The 25,580-nt window shown below is 32.5% G+C and overlaps 4 protein-coding genes across 6 annotated transcripts; 2 read left to right on the top strand and 2 right to left on the bottom strand.

The window, feature by feature from the left end:
* The first annotated feature begins 2,003 nt into the window (after positions 1-2,003).
* Positions 2,004-6,309, top strand: LOC110995434 (X-ray repair cross-complementing protein 5). Its single transcript, XM_045632852.1, has 4 exons — positions 2,004-2,148; positions 3,721-4,032; positions 4,210-4,365; positions 4,427-6,309. The coding sequence occupies exons 2-4, from the start codon at positions 3,757-3,759 to the stop codon at positions 6,071-6,073; spliced, it is 2,079 nt and encodes a 692-aa protein (XP_045488808.1). The 5' UTR covers positions 2,004-2,148; positions 3,721-3,756; the 3' UTR covers positions 6,074-6,309.
* Positions 6,310-6,608: 299 nt separating this feature from the next.
* LOC123690094 lies at positions 6,609-7,404 on the bottom strand. The gene has a single exon (XM_045632853.1). It carries the CDS (start codon positions 7,267-7,269, stop codon positions 6,736-6,738), a length of 534 nt encoding a protein of 177 aa, XP_045488809.1. The 5' UTR covers positions 7,270-7,404; the 3' UTR covers positions 6,609-6,735.
* Positions 7,405-7,535: 131 nt separating this feature from the next.
* On the bottom strand, positions 7,536-9,979 carry LOC110995468. The gene is made up of 7 exons (XM_022262643.2): positions 9,708-9,979; positions 9,553-9,619; positions 8,567-8,760; positions 8,291-8,460; positions 8,104-8,194; positions 7,859-8,032; positions 7,536-7,775 (listed from the first exon to the last, which is right to left on the bottom strand). The coding sequence occupies exons 2-7, from the start codon at positions 9,572-9,574 to the stop codon at positions 7,629-7,631; spliced, it is 798 nt and encodes a 265-aa protein (XP_022118335.1). The 5' UTR covers positions 9,575-9,619; positions 9,708-9,979; the 3' UTR covers positions 7,536-7,628.
* A 370-nt stretch (positions 9,980-10,349) lies between these two features.
* Positions 10,350-25,118, top strand: LOC110995469 (tudor and KH domain-containing protein homolog). 3 transcript variants are annotated; one of them, XM_045632888.1, is made up of 14 exons: positions 10,352-10,491; positions 10,745-10,789; positions 11,123-11,312; positions 12,512-12,730; positions 13,371-13,528; positions 15,111-15,246; positions 16,852-17,009; positions 17,723-17,836; positions 18,447-18,545; positions 19,702-19,821; positions 20,276-20,390; positions 21,072-21,198; positions 21,985-22,079; positions 22,925-25,118. In XM_045632888.1, exons 3-14 carry the CDS (start codon positions 11,132-11,134, stop codon positions 23,179-23,181), a joined length of 1,779 nt encoding a protein of 592 aa, XP_045488844.1. In that variant the 5' UTR covers positions 10,352-10,491; positions 10,745-10,789; positions 11,123-11,131; the 3' UTR covers positions 23,182-25,118. The 3 variants fall into 3 exon arrangements, with proteins under 3 accessions (XP_045488845.1, XP_045488843.1, XP_045488844.1); XM_045632889.1 differs by lacking the exon at positions 10,745-10,789 and having other exon boundaries at positions 10,350-10,491; positions 15,111-15,204; XM_045632887.1 differs by lacking the exon at positions 10,745-10,789 and having other exon boundaries at positions 10,350-10,491.
* The last annotated feature ends 462 nt before the right edge of the window (positions 25,119-25,580 follow it).

Below are 25,580 nucleotides of genomic sequence, written 5' to 3'. Positions count from 1 at the left end.
CAATTGGAATTTAGGTCAGGGCTCATGGAAGGCCACTCCATTACACGGATTTCCTGCTGTCGTAAATAATCTGACGTGATGGCTGCAGTATGCGGCCTGGCATTATCTTGCATTAAAAGAAAATCTGGGCCCATACCATATGCTGCGGGCCAAACATGATCTTCGAGCTCATTTTCAATGTAAGTTTGAGCACACAAGCGCCCGGGAACAACGACGAGATCTGTGCGCTCGTCCAAACTAACTCCGCCCCAAACCATCACAGGGCCACATCCAAATTTGTCATATTCCTGGACTGCTGCTGCACTGTATCGCTCGCCTGGGCGTCTGTAAACACGGAGACGACTATCGCAACGTGTTAGACGGAATCGTGATTCGTCAGTAAAAAGCACTGGCCTCCAATGTCGAAGTTGCCAATTAGCGTGATTTTGCGCGAACTGTCGGCGAGCTTGTCTATGTTGAATTGTTAGAGGCACAGCCCGAATTGGTCGGCGTGATCTCAAATTGGCTTCCAACAACCTATTTCTTACCGTCTGGTTGGAAATTTCTACACAAGTAGCCGTCCTTAGTGTATTTTGTAGATCTCTTGCAGTTGTGGTGCGGTTACGTAAAGCACAGTTGACGATGTAGCGATCTTGCAAACGTGTAGTTTTTCTCTTTCCACCTTGACCACGCCTTCGTGAGTATTCTCCCGTCCCACGGTATCGCTTCCAAAGTCTGTAGATAACAGAAGGGGCTACTCCTAGATCATTTCCTACATAACGCATAGTTCGACCCTCTTCAAGCAAAGCGATAGCTCTGGAGACATGCAATTCAGTCACACCTGGGGTTATGACCTAAACTCACTCGCTTCAATGAATAACAATACTCAATAGGCTCACTTCAATTTCTATTAATACTCAAAAGATTGAAAAAAACTACTTAAAATGTGTTTTCTGTGATTAAAAAGTAATGAAAATTCAAAGACGTCACTTTGTTTTTAGGTGTTTCTAGACACAGTGCCACTTTATTTTAGGACTACTAACTAAAACGCCGATGCTCTTTTGTTTTTTATTTTCTTCGACAATGCCTTAACATTATCTAGTAGCCAGTAATAATTAAAACCTTAAGTAAAAAGTTTAGTTCTACTTTAAAGTTTTGTTCCGCTAATTGTTTTGAGCAGTATATTAATGATAATAAGAATGAGATGAAAAAATATTTATTTTTTTTATTATTTAACTTTTCTTTCTTCGAATTCAGTTATTCTTAACTTTTCTCGTCAGACATACATATCAAATCGTAGACTGGCAGTTGCGGTTGGCAGGGTTATAAGTGACTTTGTTAATATAAATTCTGGAGAAGCTCTAGCATCGACATTAGGTTATACAATGCATATCTTTATATAAATAAATATATAAATAGCAGCATTAACAAGTCTAATTTTCTTATGTTCGCTGATGATACAAAATTTACAAAAATAAATAAAGAAGGTGATCGTCACAAAATCCAGACAGACTTGATAGCCTTTTTAAATTAATACAGACAAAGTGTAGTAGTAGTAAAAGTAGTTCACCTAGAACCATAGTACACAAAGAAATAATTAGAAAAATCAAAACTACTTTGTAAAATCTATCGGTTGTAACACCTGAAGAAAGTTTAATACCTATAAAGACGCGAAAACAACACGATTTAATGCTACTACTTGACGCGGAATATGATTAAATGAACTAAGAATAAAATTCATAACTATTTTCTGCGTTGTATAATTATACAAAAACAATATAATATCATAGCTAAAAAGGTCGAATGCAGTGGTCGTGCCAGTAATTATCAGTAACCAACACTAATACAGATATAAACTCTTCTTACATAGTTTAATTCATGGAGACAGTCAGCCAGACATTATTTTTATTGTATATTGTACTTATTTTCCATACAAATACGTGGGTCCCGCCTGTCTTAAAGTAGTGTTTGTCTCAAGTCCTCTCTCCAGTCTCCACAAGTCTCTCTTTTCTACGTTGATTTTGCGATGTGCATTGTCAGTTGTCATACTCACTTGTGAGTTTAGTAAACAAAAACAAGTTCGAACATGTTTTAACTTTCGATGGAAATCGTATTTTGTTTTCCTTGTATCGTTACCCATAAATCATACAACCTGCTTAGTATATTGTACTACTTTAGCCCAGTCATATTAGGGCTTTCACCTCGGAATGAAAGATAATAAGCTGCAAATTGGTATGAACCTTTGTTTTGTCATTCTAAATGTTATCTCAAAAGTCACAATCGTTATCGTGTCCGCGTCTTAAGATATTCAAGGTCAAAGGTCACAAAAATCGGTTTTTCGCGAATATCTGGCTTCCTATCGGTTAAATGAGATTTGCATTTATTATAAAAGTTGTAGGCTATAAAATTCCCTACAACTTTTGTTTAAACTTTTTTTTCATACGACCAACCGTTTTGAAGGTAGAGCGCGAAGTGCACATCGTACAGTCATAAACCTGTACAACTGTCAACACTTCCACCAACAAGTGTAGCAGCTCATCAACACATAAAACGTTTCTACTACCAGATTCAAACGTGGTTAGGGAAGGACTTAGAACCTCAAGAATGGGGCTGGATGCTTGAAAATGAAATCCTGGAGCCCATACGATAATTATAATTATTAAACAATGCCTATTATTTATGTACTAACTATTAATTATTTATATTTAATTAAAGTAAGTAACTTGATTATTTATATATAATTATTCATATTTAACTATTTAAGTATAAAATATTATTAATTCTGGATTATATATTTTAGTTTTATTTTAAGTTAAAATGATAGTAAGAGTATATATTTTACACATATTTTTATTTATTATTAAATACGGCATAATATACATTTATCAAAATGTGAGTTCAAATATCAAAAGTATCTTTGTTGATTTTAATTGTAATGAAATTGGAAATGGAAGCTAATTATCTTCTTCTTCTTCGTCTTCTTCTTCTTCTTGTCGCTCAAAAATGTTCGATTCATTGTCATCATCCTCATTATCTGTCATGTTCATCTCCAAACCTTCCAGAATATCGGGATCATATGTATTTTCTTCATCGGGATTACTTGGATACAGTGAAGCGTTGAGGCAAGCTTGTCCGTTGCACTGGCCGCAAGCTAAAGAACATTGTAGCCCTGATTTTCTGCATCCACAGCGGGAACCACAACCATTTTTGCAATTGCAAAATATTACGTTTAGTAGTTCGGCTGGTGCTGGAGGTAATAACGTTCGTATGGGCTCCAGGATTTCATTTTCAAGCATCCAGCCCCATTCTTGAGGTTCTAAGTCCTTCCCTAACCACGTTTGAATCTGGTAGTAGAAACGTTTTATGTGTTGATGAGCTGCTACACTTGTTGGTGGAAGTGTTGACAGTTGTACAGGTTTATGACTGTACGATGTGCACTTCGCGCTCTACCTTCAAAACGGTTGGTCGTATGAAAAAAAAGTTTAAACAAAAGTTGTAGGGAATTTTATAGCCTACAACTTTTATAATAAATGCAAATCTCATTTAACCGATAGGAAGCCAGATATTCGCGAAAAACCGATTTTTGTGACCTTTGACCTTGAATATCTTAAGACGCGGACACGATAACGATTGTGACTTTTGAGACAACATTCAGAATGACAAAACAAAGGTTCATACCAATTTGCAGCTTATTATCTTTCATTCCGAGGTTGACCCCTTTTCTTACCTAATATGACTGGGCTACTTAAAGTTTGTAAGCTACTAACAAATACAATTATGGCGCCTACTAAAATTGATCAAGGAACTCTAATAATATTAGATATGGGAAGAAATGTGTCAGAGCCAGTAAACAAAGGTGAAAAAAGTTTCTATGAAAGTGCTAAAGAATGTGTCGGCAAAATAATAGAACGTAAAATTATAAGCCAGGGTAAAAATTGTTTAGGTATAATATTATTGGGCTCAAAAAAGTCAAGCGATGATTTTAAATACATCGAATTGTTTCGTGAACTCCAGGCTCCAACTTGGCAAATGATTCGCGATCTACCAGAAAAGGTATGTCTTACTTATTCTTCATACTTATAACTATTTTTGTTATGAGTCATAACAAAAATACTTATATGTACTTTAATTATTTAAATAAATTAAGTTTCGACTCTGTATTGTACCCCACTTTTTTTTTATAAAAATGCATAAAAATACTTTTATATAACATATATATTTTCTTTCTAGCCATGTAAGGCCAAAGGTAATTGGTTTGATGCACTCATAGTTGCATTCAATCACTTTCAAAATGGAATAAGTGGTGTTAAATTTATGAATAAACATATTATATTGATAACCAACTTTGTAGCTCCTTGTTATGCTGAAGATGAAGACATTGACAAGGTAAATATCAATAGTAGTAATATTTCTTAAAGTAAAAAAACTAACTATATATAAATTATAGGTCTTGGCTGGTGCTAAAGAAAATGATTTTGAAATTGATGTTTTTGGCCCAGATTTATATGCTGAAACCAAAAACAATGACATTGATATTGCCAAGAAATTTGTTGAAGGAACAAATGGTACAAGTGCCAGTTTTGAATTCATTATGAGGTATTTGCTTTTTCATAAAAAGAAAATTACTAACCCAACACCCTGGAATATTGATTTAAGTATTGGACCAAATATTAAAATACCCGTCTCTGCTTATATTCGTGTTAAGGATGAACCTGTTGTGAAAAATTGGTTAAAAAGTGTTAGAGATCCAGTCACAAACACTGCAAGCACAACTGAAGGTATTATGAAAAGTAAAGTTTTTGTCAATACTGACAATAAATTTATTTGTGAACAAGCAGATTTAATAAAGGGATACTATTATGGCCAGGAGATAATTCCATTTTCAGAATGTGACAAAAGCATGCTTTATGATCCAGGTGTTAAATCCCTCAATGTTTATGGTTTTACTAAAGCAAGTAATATATCATGGCAGACACTCAATGGTGATGGCTTATCATATCTTTTTGGATCTAAAAAAGACAAAAAAGCACAATACACAATAAAATGTCTGGCTGAGTGTCTTCATGAATTAAACTTAGTTGGGGTTGTAAGAAGAGTTTATAATACTGGAAATGCCCCAAAAATGTATGTGTTAATGCCTGTGATTGATACAAAATGCATCTGCCTTTCTTTAATAGGTATTTGCTATAAAGAAGACTTAAAAAATATAGCTTTCCCTCCCACAAATACGAAGAAATATGCCTGCACAGATGAACAGGTTAATGCCTTTAAAAATTTAATTCAGGCAATGGATCTTACTAAGGCATATGAGGAATCAGAATTTGATGATACTGAGGCATTTCCAATTGCTGAAACAGTTAGTCCTTTAGCACAATATGTAATGGATTGCATTGCCTACAGAGCTATGAATCCAGGCAAACCATTGCCACCACCTAGAGAAGAGATAATGATGCTTTTTAAAACACCTCCATTGATAGAAAAGAGAGCGAGGGAGCCAATTCAAAAACTTAAAAGCCTGTTTCAGTTGAATAAAGTAGAAGTTAAATCTAAGAAAATCATTATTGAGCCTATGGATATTGATCTTGTACAGCCAACATTTGATGAACATGGAGTAGAGAATGATAAGCAGAAAATGCAATTGAATATTGTGGATAAACTTTTTAAGGTAGAAAAGGTTGAAACAGACCCTACTATTGATTTTGACATGTTGAAAGAAGTAGGAAAACCATTTACGGATCTTTGCTTTGAAATGTCACAAGCTATAGAGAGATTAATTTTTGGGAATATTGATGGAAACTTTGATAAAGCATTTAATGCAATAGAGTATTTCAGAAATGAATGTGTTCTGGCAGACCCATCATACTACAATAACTGGTTGAGAGATTTCAAAACTGAATTAAATGACAGGAAAAAAACGAATATTTTAGAAATCTTGGATAAAAAGAAAGTAAATTTTATAATTAAAAGCGAAAATGAGAAAAGTACTTTTATAAATCAAGATGAAGACAGTCAATTGTATGAAAATGACACAATGGCTGATTTGACTGAGGTAACAATTAGTACTCAAATAAATGAGATGTTTGCTGATATTTAACAATAGCTTTGTTTTATCTTTTTGCCACATTTACATTCAGCCATAGTGAGTAGGGAAGTAGGCAGGACAAGTGTGTAAACACGATACTTACTATGAAGTTTCGCATTTTCATACTCATCCTACCCACTTCCCTACTCACTACGGCTGAATGTAAATGTGGCATTACATGTTTATTAATTTATTTAAATATTTCAAAATAAATTGTGATGTATAATGTGTGAATAAAATATTTATTTAATTAATAAATTACTATTCATAAATTAAGTTTAACTTTTAACTTCCGATATTATATTTTTATTATTTGTGACTTCTCCACACTGCATACTTTTATTGTAAAGGTCAAGAATTGTTTTGAATAAAATGAAATGTAATAAAAACCTAAACAATGCAATTAATGTTAACATACTGAATTTCTACATCAGTGAAATAAACAACTGATATTTTATACACAATCAAATTTGGAACCATGTTATGTTAGTATTAATTTATTGTTAAATCTTTAAGTCATTCCCATCCTGTAAATTAAAACAAACTGTCAGTATTGGCTATATCATCATTCCAGCTGAGAGAAACATCTCTGAAGATTGAATAAATTTTATACAATAGATACAATTATTTTATAATAATTAATTCAAAACTTAACTATTATACAGAAAGAATTATTATACACTACTGTGTGCCACTTTGTTTTGGGAATGTAAAATTTCAAGAAATTCTTGTAGAGACAAATCTTCTTGACAATCAGTGTCTAAATCATGCTCAAGCTCTGCCTCCATAGAATTTGCATCTGGACTGAGAATTATATTTTCATCAAGAACAACATGATTTAATCGGGACTTAAGGCTTTGTAGAATCTCCTCAAGTTCCATACATTTGTTTCGAATGGAGGTTCCAAGATCTGACGATGGATCAATATCGTCCAGTGTAGCATTCTCCGAAAAAGAATTTGCTGGAGTTCGCGTATTTGGAGGTTGATTGATAGAAAAAGCAGTTGCTGATGGTCTTGGGGTCTGTATCATATTAAGTAAATTTTCAGGGATTCCCGCATACCTGGGGTCAGGTGTTCGAGACTCAGTGAATTCAGCTAATATCTCGTCAATAAGATCCTCTGCATTCTGACGTGGATCTACCACTTCCTCTGGCGTTTCTGTTTCACCCTCACCATTTATCATCTTGTTATTAGAATCTAGTTTCATTTTCACGCTTACCGGATTTTACCTAAATTTTTCCAGAAAGCAAAATAATAAATTGTAAATAAATACGCACCACAGAAGAGATTAATGGGATCGGTCAGATGATTGTTACATTTAAGTAGTGTTGCCATTTGCTATATCTTACGTTCAATTGTTACGAAGCTGACAGATGACAAAAGTTGTTCATTTGCCAACGATTTGTTATCTTACCCCCAAATTCTCATTCAAAAAAACGAAAATTATAATTTAGTATATTTTTTCTTCCGTAGGCTTTGGAGACAAATAATATTATTTTATAAGTAATGATTTCAATCACGAAATGTACCATTTAAAATCAATTTATTTATACAACCATTCAATTATTAATTGTTGCAGTAGCGGCGTTGCGGAAAATATAAATCTAAATATGCTTCTTTTCTTAACTTTTTCTCAATTTCTTCAATTTTCATTATTTTCAAAGCGGCTTTACAGCTGTTATGAGCGTGTGCAAAGAAACAATCTCTTATGGACTGAAATTTAAAATGATTTTGACTTGTTATTCATATTGACATATTTGTAATTTCATACATAAATTTATTTTACACAAATTCACCTTAAATTGAGCCAACTTCGCGCCTTGAAAAGTGGATAAGCAGTGTTTAAATAATCTTGCGTAATGTTTTCTGCATAAAAATATGCGATTTTCAAACTGCCAATAATCTCCTTGTGCCGAGCAAGAGCAACCACATACTCCGCATGCGTCCAAATTATATGGAACACATTTAATCTAAAACAACATGCATAATCATTTGTGATTCGTACCGAATATACATTTGATATCTAATTTAAAAAACTTACTTCTACAGCGCATTTCAATGTCTTTTTTCCACTAAAACAGTAAGAAAATTGCATTTCCTTTTTCTTGTATATGGGATAATAATCACAGGCCCTAAAAAAATTGTTTAGTATATAAAATCTATATTTATACCATATTAAATATCGACATTTCTATGACTTTTGGCATATGAGTAAGTATTTGTAATACGCTGGATAATCATTTGCTGAGAATAATCCTTTTCTTTTCGACGTTGAATTAAATGGGGCACAGTTTTTACGCATTTCCTCAGTAGGAGGTGGCTCTTTCGGTGGTGGTTGATACTCATGCTTTGATTTCCAGCGAGGCGATTTTGGCCCAAAGTATAATTTGCTATAAATCTGAAAAATATAATAGAAATAATAGTATTCTTAATTTCAAGTGAGCATAAAATATTTTGTATTCAGTCCCTTTCGGGTGTTCTCAGTTGCAATACTATGTACAAACCCTGTGTGTCAAGTCGTAAAAGGCATCACGGTCATTTTCATAGACTCCAGGACCTAAATTGGGCCTTATTTCACCAGCATTGCGTCTCATAAAGGGACTCAAATTAGGACCTTTTGTTGGTAGAACTTCGCGATTTAATGTTGTCCCAAAACACATACGCGGTTGGGCCTTTTTAGTTACAACATATTCAAAATCTAATAAAAATAATAGCCATAAAAAATAAATTGTTGATAAATATCTAATCTGTATCTTATAATTATATATATTGCCCATTACCGCCATAAAATGCCTCGTGCATATTATTTGGGCGCAAAAAACGGCGTCTATATGGACGTTGCATTATTTATGATGAAACTACGAAATATGTATCTTCTACGATTATAGAACAGTAACTGAGGGAGATTAGGCAAGCCTTCCGTGCTTGTGGAAATAGGGAGACAATAAAAAATGTTATAGTACAGCCATTACGTTCCGCACGCTCGTCGAAAATATGGGGTGAGTATGTTTGTATGTGTTTTATATATGAAAAGTATTTTTGATTTAATATTGTTAGCTTAATTGACATTAGCACCATTACTGTTATTTTTATATGGTAACTAATCTAAAATATATTCTCTAAAAAACAGGAGGCAACCGGTCTCAACGCAAATCAGAATAATAAAACTGTACAAGGTACGTCTTGTACGATTGTAAAGTACCTTTCATTTTATTTAGGAATAAACGTTAAAATACAAAACAACACTATTTTTTTTATTTGCTTCCCTCCAAATTTGCGTACAATAATAATGCCTTGAGTCGAAAACATAGATGATAGTAAAGTTTTTAGGTTTATAGTTTTCTAAGAATAAAATCATGGACACCATGTGCTCTTTTGCGAATACAAGGTTTCGTAATTTTGTGATGACATGAAATTGTAAGAAAAACAAGACCAAATGTAAAATTGACGATAATATGATTAATGTATCGTAGTTTTCATAATGTCTTACCTAAAGTTAAATCCCATGCCATTTTATACTAGTCAGAAATGGGATAATAAAAAGTTTCGGAACAGGACTGCAACAGAAAATTAGTTCAGAAAAGTATTTCTAATTTACCTTCCTTAAAAGCTTTAGTTTAGTGGATATACATATACATTTCATACTTTACTCGTAATATTCGATGATAGAGTCCTTATGATAACTGTATCGCGATTGTGTTTTTTATATTTATTGCAGGATCATCAAACATTTTGTCAAATTTATTTAACCTTTATAATTTTATTTTAATATCAAAATGTATTAATATTTCTTATAAAAATACTTAAACAGGCATGCAATTGTATACCCAGAGGTGTTTGCGATACAGTTTGAAAAACCTTATGAAATACTTATACTATTTTTATCTATTTCAAATATTTGAACAGGAAAAAGGTAAACAAAAATATCAAAATCGTTTTAATTGTCAAATACAAGCTGTGTCAAATACAAAATTTTTTCTAGGTTGTTATTTATTTTTTATAAATTACATTTGACCACATTATTTAAAGTGGAATGGACCCTGAAGTTTTGAAAAGTATGCATTGAAAAATTTATGTATTTTTCCTTAAAATCTTTGCTTTTAAATAAAAAAAATATATTAATAAATAAAATTATTAATTTAGTATGTTTATTACAACTAATTTATTTTAATAATAAAAATGTATTTTATTTCTGGTAAATTGTAACGTATGATGATAAACTTTTATTTGTCAATGTCCGTACTTCCTATATGTCCAAACTTGTCTAATTTTGACAGTTCAAAAATCGCGAAGTCGCGGCCCATGCTTGAGTTTTTAAAACATTTTGATTGGACAACTGTTGGACAATGTGATTCGAGAATATTATTGTTTCACAAGTTACAAGTACGAATAATTTGGCAAGAAAAATATATTTTTTTGAGAAGACTGTGTAAGTATTGGTATTTTTTTGTAGTATCATCCTTACCATTTATTAAAAAAGTATACTAATATTAACACAAATACAGCATTTCTTTTTAAAACCTAAGCAAGTATCAGATTACCGATGATCGATGAAGTAACTTTTCTTTAACCATTATGTCATAGCTGTGAATAGAAATTATATCATTTTATGGTCTATTATTCAATTAATATATAATCTCTTATTCAAATTCATAATATATTTTAATGCACAACTTAAATAGGACAAGGACAACGTCGTAATATTTAGCTCAACCTATTCATCTCTGGTAGGTACCTACATATATCTTTAGTTAGTTCTTGTAAGAATTCGTAATAAAATATTTTAATAATATATAAAAGGCATATTATTTAAATATATTAAGTAGGTCTAGTCATACAATATGAAACTTTGTATTTAAAGGAAAAATGAACTAAAATTGTACCACAAACTATACTCATAAAATGAGTTGTATGGGTTGTTTACATTTTACACTACTAGCTGAGATGTGTTGTGAACTTTCTCATAAATTTCATAGTAATTCCTAAATAAAGAGAACCTATAAGACGTATACCTAAATTCTATTTTGTTGAGGGTAGAAATATATAATTATATTTTACAGGGTTCCATAATGACACTCAACACAAAATTGATGCTACCTGTAGCATTAGGTTTTTCAATCGTAACTGTGACAGCATTTGTGGTCTATTATGTCTTTAAAAAAGAAGAGGAAGGTGACAAATCTGTAAAAACATCAAGAGTCAATGTAATTGAATTGCAGGTCCCCAAAAGCATAATTCCTGCTTTAATTGGTAAGTATATATGTTTTTAATATATATATACACATATATTGTGACATGATTGTGAGATATTGTGACTGACTTACTGGGAATATTTGTGACAGGGTTAAATTCCTCGCTGTTTATTACATACAAGTTTTACCAAGTTCTTTTGAATTTGTTTTTTTATAGAAAATGGTACATAAAATAAATTTTAAAAATTGCCTGGAAAATATTTTTTACTACAATGATTGTGAAAATATATAATTAATGATAATCATTTATTTCTGGCATTGAGAAATTACTAGTATTAATTATTTCTATATGCAAAATAATTTTTTATATTTTATTTGTTAATATGAATAAATTTTTTCATATTTTATTAAAAATATTTATGACCGATATTTATTTTTTGAACATACCCACTTAGGTGAATATTAACAAACAGTAACTTAAACACCTTGTTGACTTAGCATATTATGTTCAAGGATACTCCTAAATATTTGAATACATATTGCCTTGCATGGCTGTCATGTAACATAAAACTTCTATTTACAAAAATATTTCATTACATTTAACCTTCGGTTCTTTTAAAAATTGCAATCTAATTAGTACACCTTTTCATAAATAAGGAAAAGTAACACTATTTAATGGAATTGATATAAAGTGTTTTTATATGTAACGAATTACCAACCAAATATTAAAAATATTATTATGTGTTCAGACCTTTGCATTTATAAAGCATGTTGATGACAATGATTGTTGTTAATTATGCCAATGGGGTTTTTTGTATGCAAAGTCTATGTAGTATGATTATGTAACCTTACATGGTTTGTACTTATATATTTCATTAGTTCCTATTCCATTTTCATGGTTGTAAATGTATTGTATATGTTGCTGCCAACTAGCTTAATTACTTGTTCAATTTTAACTAGCGGCCTGAATGATGTTCAGCCAGTTGATCAAACATCTAAGCAAATGACTTGGATGGATGATGTTTTACTTGCCTAGCCTGTTGACTGTTAATATAATTGTTTAAAATTTAAAATTGTAATTGTAAAAAAGTGGTTGTCTGGAAGAAATCGCTCTAAAGCGATAAGGCCGCCAGTTGCTTGTCATTAAATTATGTTTAATATTTTCCTTTTATGTAATGCAACAAAGTGTTAATAAATAAATAATTTTTTCTTCCAACTTTCAATTATAAAATTATAAGTGTTATTTGATATTTGTAGGTCGCAATGGCTCTAATATAAAGGAAATAGAACAGAAGTCCGGTGCGCTTACGCATTTTAAGAAGTTTAGTGACAAAGATTACGATGTATGTATAATCCGTGGTCGAAGCAGTGCAACACAACTTGCCGAAACGATGATACATAACTTTATTAAACAGCAACCAATCATTGTTGCTGATTCAATGGAGGTCCCTGGGTCGATTGTCGGCAGGATTATTGGTAAATTAATTTGTTATCAATTTGAAAAAAAACGTATTATCTCATTAAACTAAATTTAAAGCCACCATAACTCCAAATAGATTTAGAGACTTATTATTGATTTCGTGTTACACAAGAATTCAAAACAAACATGTATACACAGAGGTTACTAAACAATATATGTAGATAAAAGGCCGCCAGTTGCTTTTCATTATATTATGTTTATTTATTTTTTTTCATTTATGTAATGCAACGAAGTGTTAATAAATAAATAAAATATAACAATAAAATTACCTTGTATGGGAAAGTGTGTTTAAAATACACCGTATTTACTGAATTGAATCCCTCTTATTATCAGTATTATTATAAGACCTAAGAAATGAAGCTTGGGTCACTTTCATATCTGAGGTCGTTGGTTCCCAGCGGGTGACGACCTACCTAGGGCTGCACCAATAGACTTTAGTTTCTTTGTGCCCATCTAATACTCGTTCGTACAGGAAAAGAAAACATCAGCACTCAGCTTACAAAGGCGTGTTAGGCACCGATGACTGACCCCCTACTTGCTTAAAAGAAAAATCACGACGCATAACGCGATCTGAGGGTTCTCCCATTGTTTCTCGGCAAAGTATTTTTATTAAAGCCTTTAATGTAATTATTTCAGGCGCTGGTGGTGAAAGTATTAACGAAATAAGCCATACGAGTGGCGCAAAAGTAAAAGTGGAGTCGTCACCTGGTGGGAACACCAACGAACCACGAAAGATATCGTTTAAAGGCTCCAAAGAACAAATTGAGAAGGCTAAGAAACTTGTTGACACAATTGTAAGTATTTACATTAGAACAGGTATGGGCAACTTTTGATATGATAATGGGGCAGTACGTTCATGGGACAGTTAAAAGTACTTAGTGCAGTTAAAGTAGTGATACTTTTTGCGATAGATATGAAAATATCACATGTCTACATGAATTATTGTTATTATAGTACAATTTATTCAAAGTCAAAGTAAAAAATAATTTATTCATATAGGTAACACGATGTACACTTCTAAACGTCAAAAAAGAGAAATGTACAATAAATGAATCTAATTTTACATTTACTGCCAGTTCTCAAATCAAGGACGTAGAATGGAAGAGATGAACTGGCAATAAACTTAAATATTAAAATAAAATGAAATAAAAAAATGGTATATTAATCGTTAAATTTCCAATCACGAAAAAATCGCCGAAATCAATGAGGTTTGAGTTTGGGAACTAATCCATCGATATTTAGGATCATTCCAATGATACAAAGAATTTTCCATATTATTGTCAGTCAGTCGATGTGTTGTTTTATTGCTTTTCATTAATCTGAAAAGAAAAGATCTGTTCGCATAGCTATACCTATGAGATATTCCCATTAAAATCGCCAAGTATTACCATATGACCACAAAGAGTGGATGACAAAGATGGCACAAGATGGGTGTACCTTCTTCTTCCAACTCTCAAAAGGGTTCTTCTGTAGCATTTTATTTATTTATCCTTTATCGCCTTATACAAAAACACACATAACAAAAATAAAAAAAAACAGTTACAAAAGTTATAAGGCAAAGGGCGGCCTTATCGCTTACAAGCGATTTCTTCCAGGCAACCCTAATGAGATACAACGTTAAAGAAACATCATCAGAGGGTAGAGTACAAAAAATGAAAAACAATTAGGGGCCGTTCATAAACTACGTTCGCATACAAGGGGGGGGGAGGGGTCTGGCCGAGTGTGACAAGGGGGGGGGGGGGGGGGGTATAGGGCAGCGTGACGTTCGCCGTTTATTACATGACATGAGCGCTCACAACGGGTTTTCTTTTTTTCCAATACTTGAGAGAGTAACGTTTCCACGTACCCTGCGCTCTCGATTCAGTAACAAATGAAAATACTATTTCTCTAGAATTTATCATACTCAGTAGGGGGGGGGGGGGTCTTAGTTTTTGTGACGAAATATTTCTAGGGGGGGTCACAAAAAGTGTGACACAGCGTGACAATGGGGGGGGGGGGGTGGGGGTCAAAAAAAGCTGATTTCAGTGTGACGTATTTTATGAACGGCCCCTTAACAAAAAAAAAATACTTAAAACAAACGTTAACCCATTAAGTGCGTGAGAAGATCCAGACGTGCATCAGGTTCTGGGGAGTAATTAGACTCAAAGTTATCAGCAAATATTTCTGCTATCATTGATGGCTCAACAACAAGTTCATCTGACTCATTTTTTAAAACCAATGGGATTCCTGTTATAGAGCTGAATTGATTTTAATGTATGCATAAAAAGATTTGCATTAATGAAGGTAACCATCAAATAACTATCGACCCTGGGATTATCACGTTCAAAATCTTTAATAACAACAGATAAATAACCTCTATACGACATATATTTACAGGTGGCCCAAGAGAAGTGTAGACGGGAGGTGGAGCAAGCCAAACGACCCCGCTTGCCCCTCGTCAGTCCAACTCCCCTGGCCACGCCCGAAACAGGTGAACGCACACCCGCCAAGCATGTCCGCTATAAGACGCCTGGTAAGATAACAGCATGCTTTTGTGTTCAGCAGATCCGTATACGTAGAATACACCTGAATACCAGGCAATAAGGTTGCCTTTATACAATTATAAGTAAGGTTTTTTTTAATTCTTATACATTATCTACGTAATAGTCACTACACTCCCGCAAAGCATTCAATATTATAGATACACTAGCTGACCCGGCAAACGTTGTTTTGCCATGTTTTGTGCCAAAAAATTAAAGTTTATAATTAACAAAAAAAACATAAGGGATGATTGTAGAGGGGTGAAAATTTAGGGTTGCATGTATCGTAAAAAAATATAAACGAAAAATTTTGTCTAAAAAATAAATAAAAAAATTTAGGGGTGGACCACCCTTAACATTTAGGGGGATGAAAAATAGATGTTGTTCGATTCTCAGACCTACCCAATACGCACACAAAATTTCATGAGAATCGGTCGAGCCGCTTCGGAGGAGTTCGGTTACTAACCCCGTGACACAAGAATTTTATATATTAGAGATAATAATTTATTAATAATTAATATATAGAAATATATTTTTAAACCAAATTCCAAAGATTGCCTTTAAAACTGCACTCTTTCATTTTCATTTTTCCACTGCAAAGAGCATAATCAGAGCCTATAGAAGTTTTGTTACGTTTCGCGGTTAAATGTACTAAGGCCTTGCCAGAAACTATATATATATATACTAGCAAACTCAGAGGTTACATTACCTAGTAAACTATTCGGTAGGAGAACTTATGTGAATAGCTTATGTGACATGTAGTTGGTACTTTTAACTTGAAATAATTAATTATATTTGCATAAGTTTTTTTGGTAATTACTGGCACCGCATGAGATTTTTGTGTGTTGTGTCGTCCTCACGTATTTTATTCAGCGCATCACTGGGATAGTCATGGTTCATGTGTGGCGGGCTTTGTATTGTTTGAGGAAATTTGTTCGGGTAGTGATAGAAAAATCATAATAAAAAATTGTTTGTTTACGTTTTTTCACTATGGATGGTTATTGTGTGTGGGGGAAATTGTGTTTTGTTTGGTTGTGTGTCACGGTAAAATGTTTTCCAGATCGTTTCTATATAGGTTTTAATGAATAATTAGAAGTAGAAGTTTCTATGACGATTTATAATATACAAATATCGGTTTCGGGAAGTAAACTTTTCAATTACCATAATCATATACGCGAATCAATTTCAAACCTAGTTACTCTTAGAAGTTTAACAAAAAATCAGTGGTGTTACAACCAATTATGGTCTAGGCATCAGATTTCTTAATCTGTTTCATGATCTTTTGTCAATCTAATAGGCAATCCACCTACTTGCCTCCTGTGCCTAACACAAGCCGACGACTTGGGTCTAAGGCAAGCCGGTTAAATGAAAGAAAGTCCATTGGTTTACAGTCGGGGTTCGAACCTACGACCTAAAGCATGAGAGTCACACGCTGAAACCATTAGGACAACACTGCTCAATGCACGATTCGTTTTATACAGGCCCTAAAAAATTTTTTATACGAACTGATAGATGAAGATTCAATGTGTTTTGTCTTTATCAGACTCGTTCAAACGCAGTTAAGAAAGCGTGACAAAACATTCTGCTTCTACTTTCAGAACCCCCTGGTCCATCGATCGAGGTGTACGTGTCAGCGATCTCTTCACCTTCGCGATTTTGGGTGCAATTCGTCGGCCCCCAAGTCGCTCAACTTGATGATTTGGTCGCACATATGACTGAATACTACAGCAATAAGGATAATCGTAGTGCTCATGCGGTAAGACACGCCTTAAACATGGACTAAAGTACCGTAACCATGGTTACGACTCTTTTTATTAATATATAAATTTGGGTTTTTTAACTGTAATGGTAAAAGGCGTGATACCTTAAAATCGGAGAGGATTTTGATCTTGATGCCTCTGATACTCCCACTATAGGAGAGCACTAAGCAAATATTAATTGGTATCTTATTTGCTCAACGATGGCTCTAAAGCATTCGAAAGGTTTTTTTTACATTATCTGTAATTTGATGTACATATTTTTTAGATGTATAGCTACATTCTTAATAAATAAGAGAAAATATGACTTTAATTTTACACAAAAACACAATAAATAACATAATTTCTTGAATCTAAAAAAATAATAATTGGTAAAACGATATTTCTTTCAATCAATCAATCAAAATTCATTTATTCAGTCCAGATGCGACCTAAGGCATGCTTATGAATGTCAAAAACGTTTACAAAATTCGCGAAAGAGCAGAACTACGCCATCCGTTCGCAAGACTACCAGGAGGTCTTGTTCTGAGAAGAACGGGCAAGAAACTCACCAAGTTTTATCCTCCCTTTACATACAATAATTCAAAAGAAAATGTCATGAACCACAACACACTTTGCGAATAGCAATCTCGTCAATGTGTTGCTAGAAAGAGATGTTTCTTGTATAGTTTTTATGTTAAATATATTACAATAAGATATTGTGCAATTTCAGTTAAAGTCAGTATCGGTGGGTCAAGTGGTGGCAGCGGTGTTTCGTCATGATGGTCGTTGGTACCGAGCCCGCATCGACGATATCCGACCGAACGAATTCGACGCCACACAACAGGTATATACATAATAAATAAATATACAGTCAGACATTTTGAAATTACTAAGAGTTCAAGTAGAGTTTGATTAAAATTTATTTATTATCATAATTATTTCTATATTAATTAAATACAATTCACATTTTTCTATTGGAAAATAGGTCCGTCCGACTTTAGTATTATTGTTCAAAGAATTTTCGGTAGTGAGAGCTGCGAAGTAGTGTTGATTCGTGGTTAAACACAATTTTTAAATAACCGTAATTAACATTATTTTTATTCAAAAAAACAAGTGTCGGCTATCTATACTGTTTTTTTTCTATTAGATGACTCGACAAAACAATTTAATAAAGTTGGTTTTTATGATGGTAAATATGTTAAATTTAAAGCTAAAAGTTACCATTTTTGTGTTGTAAAGTATTGGAAAGTCGAAAATACTATTAACAATAACGCATTCAATCCCCACCCCGCATCGTAAGATTTTACCCCCCCCCCCCAACGTACAAATTCGTACGTACAAATTTTGCTAGCCAAAAATCTTACTAAAATATTATTATTTATGAACGAGTACAATAGAATATTTCTTCCTTTAATAAAAAAAAACATGTAATTAATGAAGCCGTAATTTGACAGGTAGCTGACGTGTTCTACTTGGACTATGGAGACAGTGAGTACGTCGCAACGCATGAGTTGTGTGAGCTGAGAGCTGATCTTCTTAGACTACGATTTCAGGTATTTATTTTATTTTATTTTTATTTTTTATTTTTATTTATTTAAGTATTCCTACAGCTAATACATTAAACAATTACCAAACAATTACATTACACACAAAAGCCAAAACGGAATACACATATAAACAGAAACATAACATAACAGTTTTACAAAGCACAGATTCGAGATCGGTAAATCAAAACATATATTCAACATGAAACAACAAACAAAGCCATTATTGGTAAATGTTACCTGAATTTTTTAAAATATTTTTTTAAGAATTTTTTAGTCACATTAAATATATCGATTTGCTGGTAATTTATGTTGTAATCTGTAGTTATGCGATACATAACCGAGTTTCGTAAATAGTTGGTCTTAGAACGAGGAATTTCGAATAATTGGATTTGCCTTGTATTGGGTGATGAAGGGGTCTTAAATAGTAAAAGCGATAACAAGTCAGGGCAGTCAATAAAACCATTGCAAATAGCATGTAAAAATATAAGGTCGCATTGTTTATGTCTACATTCAAGGGATTCAATACCAAAGTACTTGCAGGAATCCAAGTAGCTACTAAACTTTTGGAAATCCTTAAAACTTAAAAACTTAAGGAACTTTTTTTGAATGTCTGTATAATTTGTCATTACATTTATATGTATTAGATGACAGGATGAATGAAATGTATTGACTTCATTTTCATTATCATTGTCAACAAATTAAATTCTGTTTTTTCTGTTTATTGTTATTGTTTTGTTTAACACTAAAAATTTTTGAAATGTTTAGGTACCTTCTTGTTATATATATTTATATAAAATGAACTATTTGTGAAGATTTATAAGTGGCCCATGTTGTTATGTATATATTCATCTATTTTTATATTGTGCTGTGAATCTTCTTATGAATAAATAAATAAAAAAATAGTTATATATACAAAAAGATTTACAAAAGGGAACAAACAAACAAAAAGTATTCAATACATTTAACGAATTGTGATTAATTAATAAATTTTTAACTCGGCCTTTTTGGTTGTGTTGTGTGATGGTGCAAAAGTGTGGGTATGTACGTGATGGTGGTAGTTAAACTATATTACTTACATGGCTAACTTGGGGATAACATACGTTATTAAAAAAAAAAATTCATGATTTTTTTAAATTTGATGAAAAATATACCCGCGTTTCAGGCGATGGAATGTTTCCTGGCGGGAGTCAAACCAGCTTCCATGGAGAAGGAGGAACCGAAACCTGGAGACTATCCGAAGTGGCACCCACAAGCGGTCGAGCGATTTGAGGAACTCTCGCAGGTTATATATTTATTTATTATTTTTTAGGCAATAACAATACACATACAGACAAAAAAATCTTATCAGAGAACATTACATATAACTTAATATGTTAGTATCTTAATATGAAGTATTTCCGAAACAATTCGACTCAGGGTACTTCAAGAAAAGTCGTTCCAATTCTTAAAAAGTCGGCAACGCACTCGCGAGCCCTCTGGCATTGAGTGTCCATGGGCGGCGGTATCACTTAACATCAGATGAGCCTATTGCCCGTTTGCCCCCTATTCTATAAAAAATAATAATCTATTTATTTGTATTTTTTTAAATATTATTAAGTGACTAAAGTAAAAGTAATTCCAACACGCCGTAAAGTATAAGTTACAATCGAATATTCTTAAATATAGGGAAACCGAAATAAATAATATAATAATCATGAGATATGTACACAGATTTATTTATGTATAACGTTTTAAAGGTCGCACGTTGGAAGGCATTACAATCAAAGACGTGTACGTATAAGCGTACGTCTACGCTTCGCGGAGACTTGTATAAGGAGATACCAGGGATTAAGCTATATGACGTCACTGATGGTAATTTTGATATTTTTTTTAAATACATGTATTGGTTTTGTTTTTTATAAGGAAACTAGCGGATCGGACAGACGTTGTCCTGTCTACACGTCTTTAATTTGAAAATTTCAAACTTTTTTTAATAAGCTAAAAGATTCTGGACCATTTTGATGAAAATTATTATTCGAATGTTATGACAATATCTAACGATCCAGCACATGGTCTACAATAACACAATGATAACAAAACTTTTTTTTAATTTGATCGCAGCGTAACTGTCGGGACAGACTAAAAATTAAAATTAAAATTCGAATATTATTTAAAATTTGACACTGCGATGGTAGCGCCGTCTGTCGGATCCAATGTAAAACATTCCAAAATCAACAACAACTAATAAATTGAAAATTAATTAAAAAAACATTGTCCAGCGGACAAAATTGTGAATCTAAACCATTCCCAGATCCCCTTGAACACACACAAAAAATTTCATCAAAATTGGTCCAGTCGTTTAGGAGGAGTTCAGTCACATACACACGCACACAAGAAATATATATATTAAGATTTATCTTAAATAAATTAAAATAAATAATAAAATATTATTTCACATTTTGTGGTCTCTAAAGAAATATAAACTTTATCTTGTACTATAATCTTCAAGTGTTTTCAGCAAAAATAATAAAAATATTGAAATGGACTTTACAGAAGGATCAGTGGATATAGGTGAAACATTGATAGCCGAAGGATGGGCTGTCGCCACAACCTCGGGGACATCTACGCCTCACCACATCCACTCGCCCCTTACACCTTTTGGGGACTTATCCAACTCCAGGTATGCGATTATCAATCTTGATAAAAACAAAATCTAAATATTACTAAAAATTTTTTTTAATTTTAACCATCTGCAATCAGACACTTTTATCAGATGATTTTGGAAATTATGTAGTGCAAATCAAATCATATAAATTCTAGAAAAAAAAAATATTTGGGAAGTCTTCTTGACTAAAAATTTTTATATGTACCTCTTTATATATATATATATATATATATATATTACCTATTCGCTTGTTTTAAGAGGAAGGTGATTAAATTTTTAAATGCAAGGTGCTTTTGTAGCGTGGACGCAGGCGAGTAGAGTCGTAGATCATAAATTTAACAACACTTAGGGTCCTTCAAGAAAAGTGCTTATCATTTCTTAAAAGGCCGGCAACGCACTCGCGAGCCCTCTAGCATTGAGATGACGGGCGGCGGTATCACTTAACATCAGGTGAGTCTCCTGCCCGTTTGCCCCCTGTTCTATAAAAAAAAATCTGAGATCAGACCGTGACAGTCGATAGATCTCCTATCTGCATCCCAATAACCAAATGACAATCCATTTCTGAATTAAGATTGTTTTCAAACTTGTGGATTAATTATTGGGTTCGGGCGTTAGAGCATATAGTAATCGATCACTTTTGTTTTTAATTTCATGTATATTTGTTATTTTAAGTACACTTCTTTCAATAGTTTTCTGGCAATATTAGTTTTGGTTTTTATTTAAGTCCACGTTTGTAATATGTGAGAGTAGGTATAAGGGTTCAATGGACCCACTGAATAATTGACTGAAATTAATTGACAGGGTCCTAGGAATGCTCAACCCACGCGCTGCCTCGATGCCCAAAGACCACAAAGATGATAGAGAAATGTCACCCATCACACCAGATTCTCTTATAAGTAATTTTCTAATATACTAGTATATGTATTAAGGTTAAGGTTAGAATAACATTATTTCTCATATGAATTATGTACAAAAATTCGCTTACTGAGAAAACATTATAAACTAAGATTAATAATCTTATATCTTTAAACGAGCAATTCTTGTATATATATATATATATATATATGTAATTGGAATCTCGGAATCGGCTCCAACGATTTTAATAAAATTTAGTATACGGAGGGTTTCGGGGGCGATAAATCGATCTAGCTAGGAATAATTTCTAGAAATTTTCATTTTATTCGTGTTCTATGACACTTGATTTTTTTCTTTAAATTAATAACTTTAAAAAAACCAGTTCAATTTTTTTTCTTATTCTTTCGGTAAGATCGAAAAATATTATTCATATTTCATCATTTTATTAGTTTGTAATTCGTACTTAAATATAATTTACAAAAAACACGATTTATAAAAATAAAAAAATACCAAGCAAAGCTCATCATCCAGGTCCTTATTATTAGAACGCACAGATGTAGGTACTTATATAAAATTTACAAAACAAAAACAGCAACAGAAATGTAGGTAGACATAATAAACTCGACAGTCAACCAAGCAAAAACATAGATGTTCGGATTGGATTTATTACTAGATGTGGCATTGATGGCATAGTCTGATATAAAAGGTTTATGTTAATTACTTTTTATATGTTAATAAGACTATTTTATTTTTAGTTTATTGTTATATTTAGATATTTTAGGTAAATACATTTATATGATTTTCATAAAACATTTAAATATATATGATATAATTAAATATAAATAATCAAATATAAGATCAATATTAGAATCTTTTATATTTTTAGATAACACAACATCGAAATCGGTGTCCGGCGGACTAGAGGCAGCGGATAAAGTGAAGTCAGTCTCAAACTTCGATCTCTCTTACGAGTCAAGTATGCCGACCCCTACTAACGGTTCTCACGAGCTTCTCGAAAGCGAGCGTCGGATCGAGAATGAAACCCCAAAGGGCAACTTTAGGAACGATATTAAAGCGAATATGAATCGAATAGACTCGCATCATAGTAATTTAGACAGTCTTGGGAGACATGATAAGTCATAGAGTGTTTGTGTCATTTCATAGAATAATCGTAACCACGATATACGAAAGAAAACTTACTGATATATTTATATTTTCTGAACATTTTCAATAAAAAGTGTACAGCAACCCTCGTATAACACGGTAGGTTCCGCGTTATAGAAAACGTCTTGTATGAGTGTTCTCGCATAACGCGCTAGTACCTTTTCAAAGGTGGGACTATCAAAAAATTTAATACATAATGTTCAGCGCATAAATGTGTACATTCAAATCAATATTTGTTTAAATGTAATGTGTGCGGTAACCGGTGTTTTTTTACTATCGAACTGTGACGTAATAGTTGTCAACATATTTTCTTAATTGACTTTAAATCCCACGACATTTTTCTCATACAGACTATTTTGATTGTATAATTCGAGTTTCAATAGTACGTGATAAGTGGTTACGAATTACAGTACAAATATAGGTGCTAATTTAATATAATATAAGCAATATTTTCATTTAAATGCTCTTACGAAAGTATTTTTGTATTCAAAATTATATTACGTTGTATCGTATTACAAAACAATTTAAGTGATAAACTTATGAAATATCTCAGTGACAGTAAACTTAATCTGTTTTTTGTAAATATATCGTAATATTACCCCCATTTATAAATTAAGTCAGTCTTAATTATCTATTTAAAAACAGCACATTTCTGTAATATTAGTATATTCGAACAACACTAAACACTTAAATAAAATTAAACAGTGGCGTGCAAAGAGGAGGGGCGGGCGGCAACTTTGGGGTCAACTTTAAGAACAATATACAAACAAAAGAAAATCGCTATAAAAAATTTCTTTTTCAGGGATTCCTCCACTAGCACTAGCTCAGGTAGGGGATTCCCGCAAAAGAGCCTGATGTTGTCTTGGGGGATTCCCCGTCCCATACTCGCTATCTTTTAATAATTGATCCATGTCCTTTGTCATATAAAATTAATTGATTTTTACTCTCGATGGGGTGACACCAACAACCGCACTGGGTGCCACCCAAGGTTTCACTCCAGACTTGGAGCCGAGAGACGGAATCTCCGGAGTGAACAATGGACCACGTCTTCCTCGGTAATGGCGGTTTTAAACCTCAACTCTGATTGCTTTTAGTAAAAAAATCACGATTATACACATTTATTTTATAAGCGCCTTTAAGTAAATTAGCATTAACTTAATATCTATTGGTTAAGTAGGCGAGCGATTGTGATCCGAAAAATTTGGTTTCCGCCGTGATTTGATGAAGTGTGAAAGTGCTTTAGTTGTGTTAAGATTGATTTATTTATACAAATGGGTACGTTTCCGATTTTTTATATTATGTCCCTAAAAATAAACCATATTTCACTACATTAAAAAGTGTCGTATATTGCAGCATAAACAGTGTAACTGATTTAGTTTAATATGAAAAAAAAAAAACATTCTAGTTGATGTTGTATTTTAGTCTTAAGTCATCTCGCAAGTACATAACGCTTGTTACATACTAACATCCCACCTAGTTATTCTGATATCTGTAAACTTGACTATCTACTTCAAAAGTAGTTATAAAATGTCTAATATAAATAAATTTAATAACTACAGTCTGAACATTTATTCAATTTTTTATTCAGTTTCATGAGTCAGTGCATTTAAAATCATTTAAAGTGTAAATAAATCTTACAAATGGACAAAAACATAGAGACTTTTTAAGTACAGTCGAACGCAATAGGTTTTTTTTAACTTACAATAAAATATGAGATCGGAAGGGGTCGCTAATGTAACTTGTAAACTTGATAAGACGGATATCCGTGATCATTCTATCGAAAATAATAAGACATTTACAGTCAAGTTTATAGTTATTAGCACCCGAGCATAAAGCACAACCTAGCTCCTAACAATGATCTGTGATTGTTTAGATAGATTAGTTTGTATTTGTAGATAATAAAATTTTGAAACATATTTTTTTTAATTGGGCCATTTCGAAATTCCTAACTTCAATTTATTTTTAAATATGTATTTCTCATTTCCATTCATTAAGGATTAATTTTACATCTCCATTTTATTTGGCAGTTCATGTTAATTGTCAATTATTAAACTTAGCTGAAGTACGCTAAAGGTGAGAACATACTAAACACCAAGTCTCACTCCTGTCCCGTCAAAAACGTATTGGATTTTTTTAGTTATCTGATTTCTGCATATCATTTTAAAAGAACGGTAATCATGGTTACAAATATCCTACAGCTGGTAAAGTATAGAAAATTGTCAAAATGACAATTGGTGGACTTTCACATAAGTTTTTTTTTATCACGAGTGTTGTTAGCATAATCGCGTCACGCTAGTGATATAATACTATTAGTATTCATACAAGAACATCCAAATTGGTCAAGAATTTTATTAGATATATTTGTATAGTACCTACAC

Source organism: Pieris rapae, chromosome 21 (genome assembly GCF_905147795.1).
Source record: "Pieris rapae chromosome 21, ilPieRapa1.1, whole genome shotgun sequence".
In the NCBI taxonomy this organism is placed as follows: domain Eukaryota; kingdom Metazoa; phylum Arthropoda; class Insecta; order Lepidoptera; family Pieridae; genus Pieris; species Pieris rapae.
Note: the sequence above shows the minus strand (reverse complement) of the source record. Positions and strands in the feature narration are given on the sequence as shown.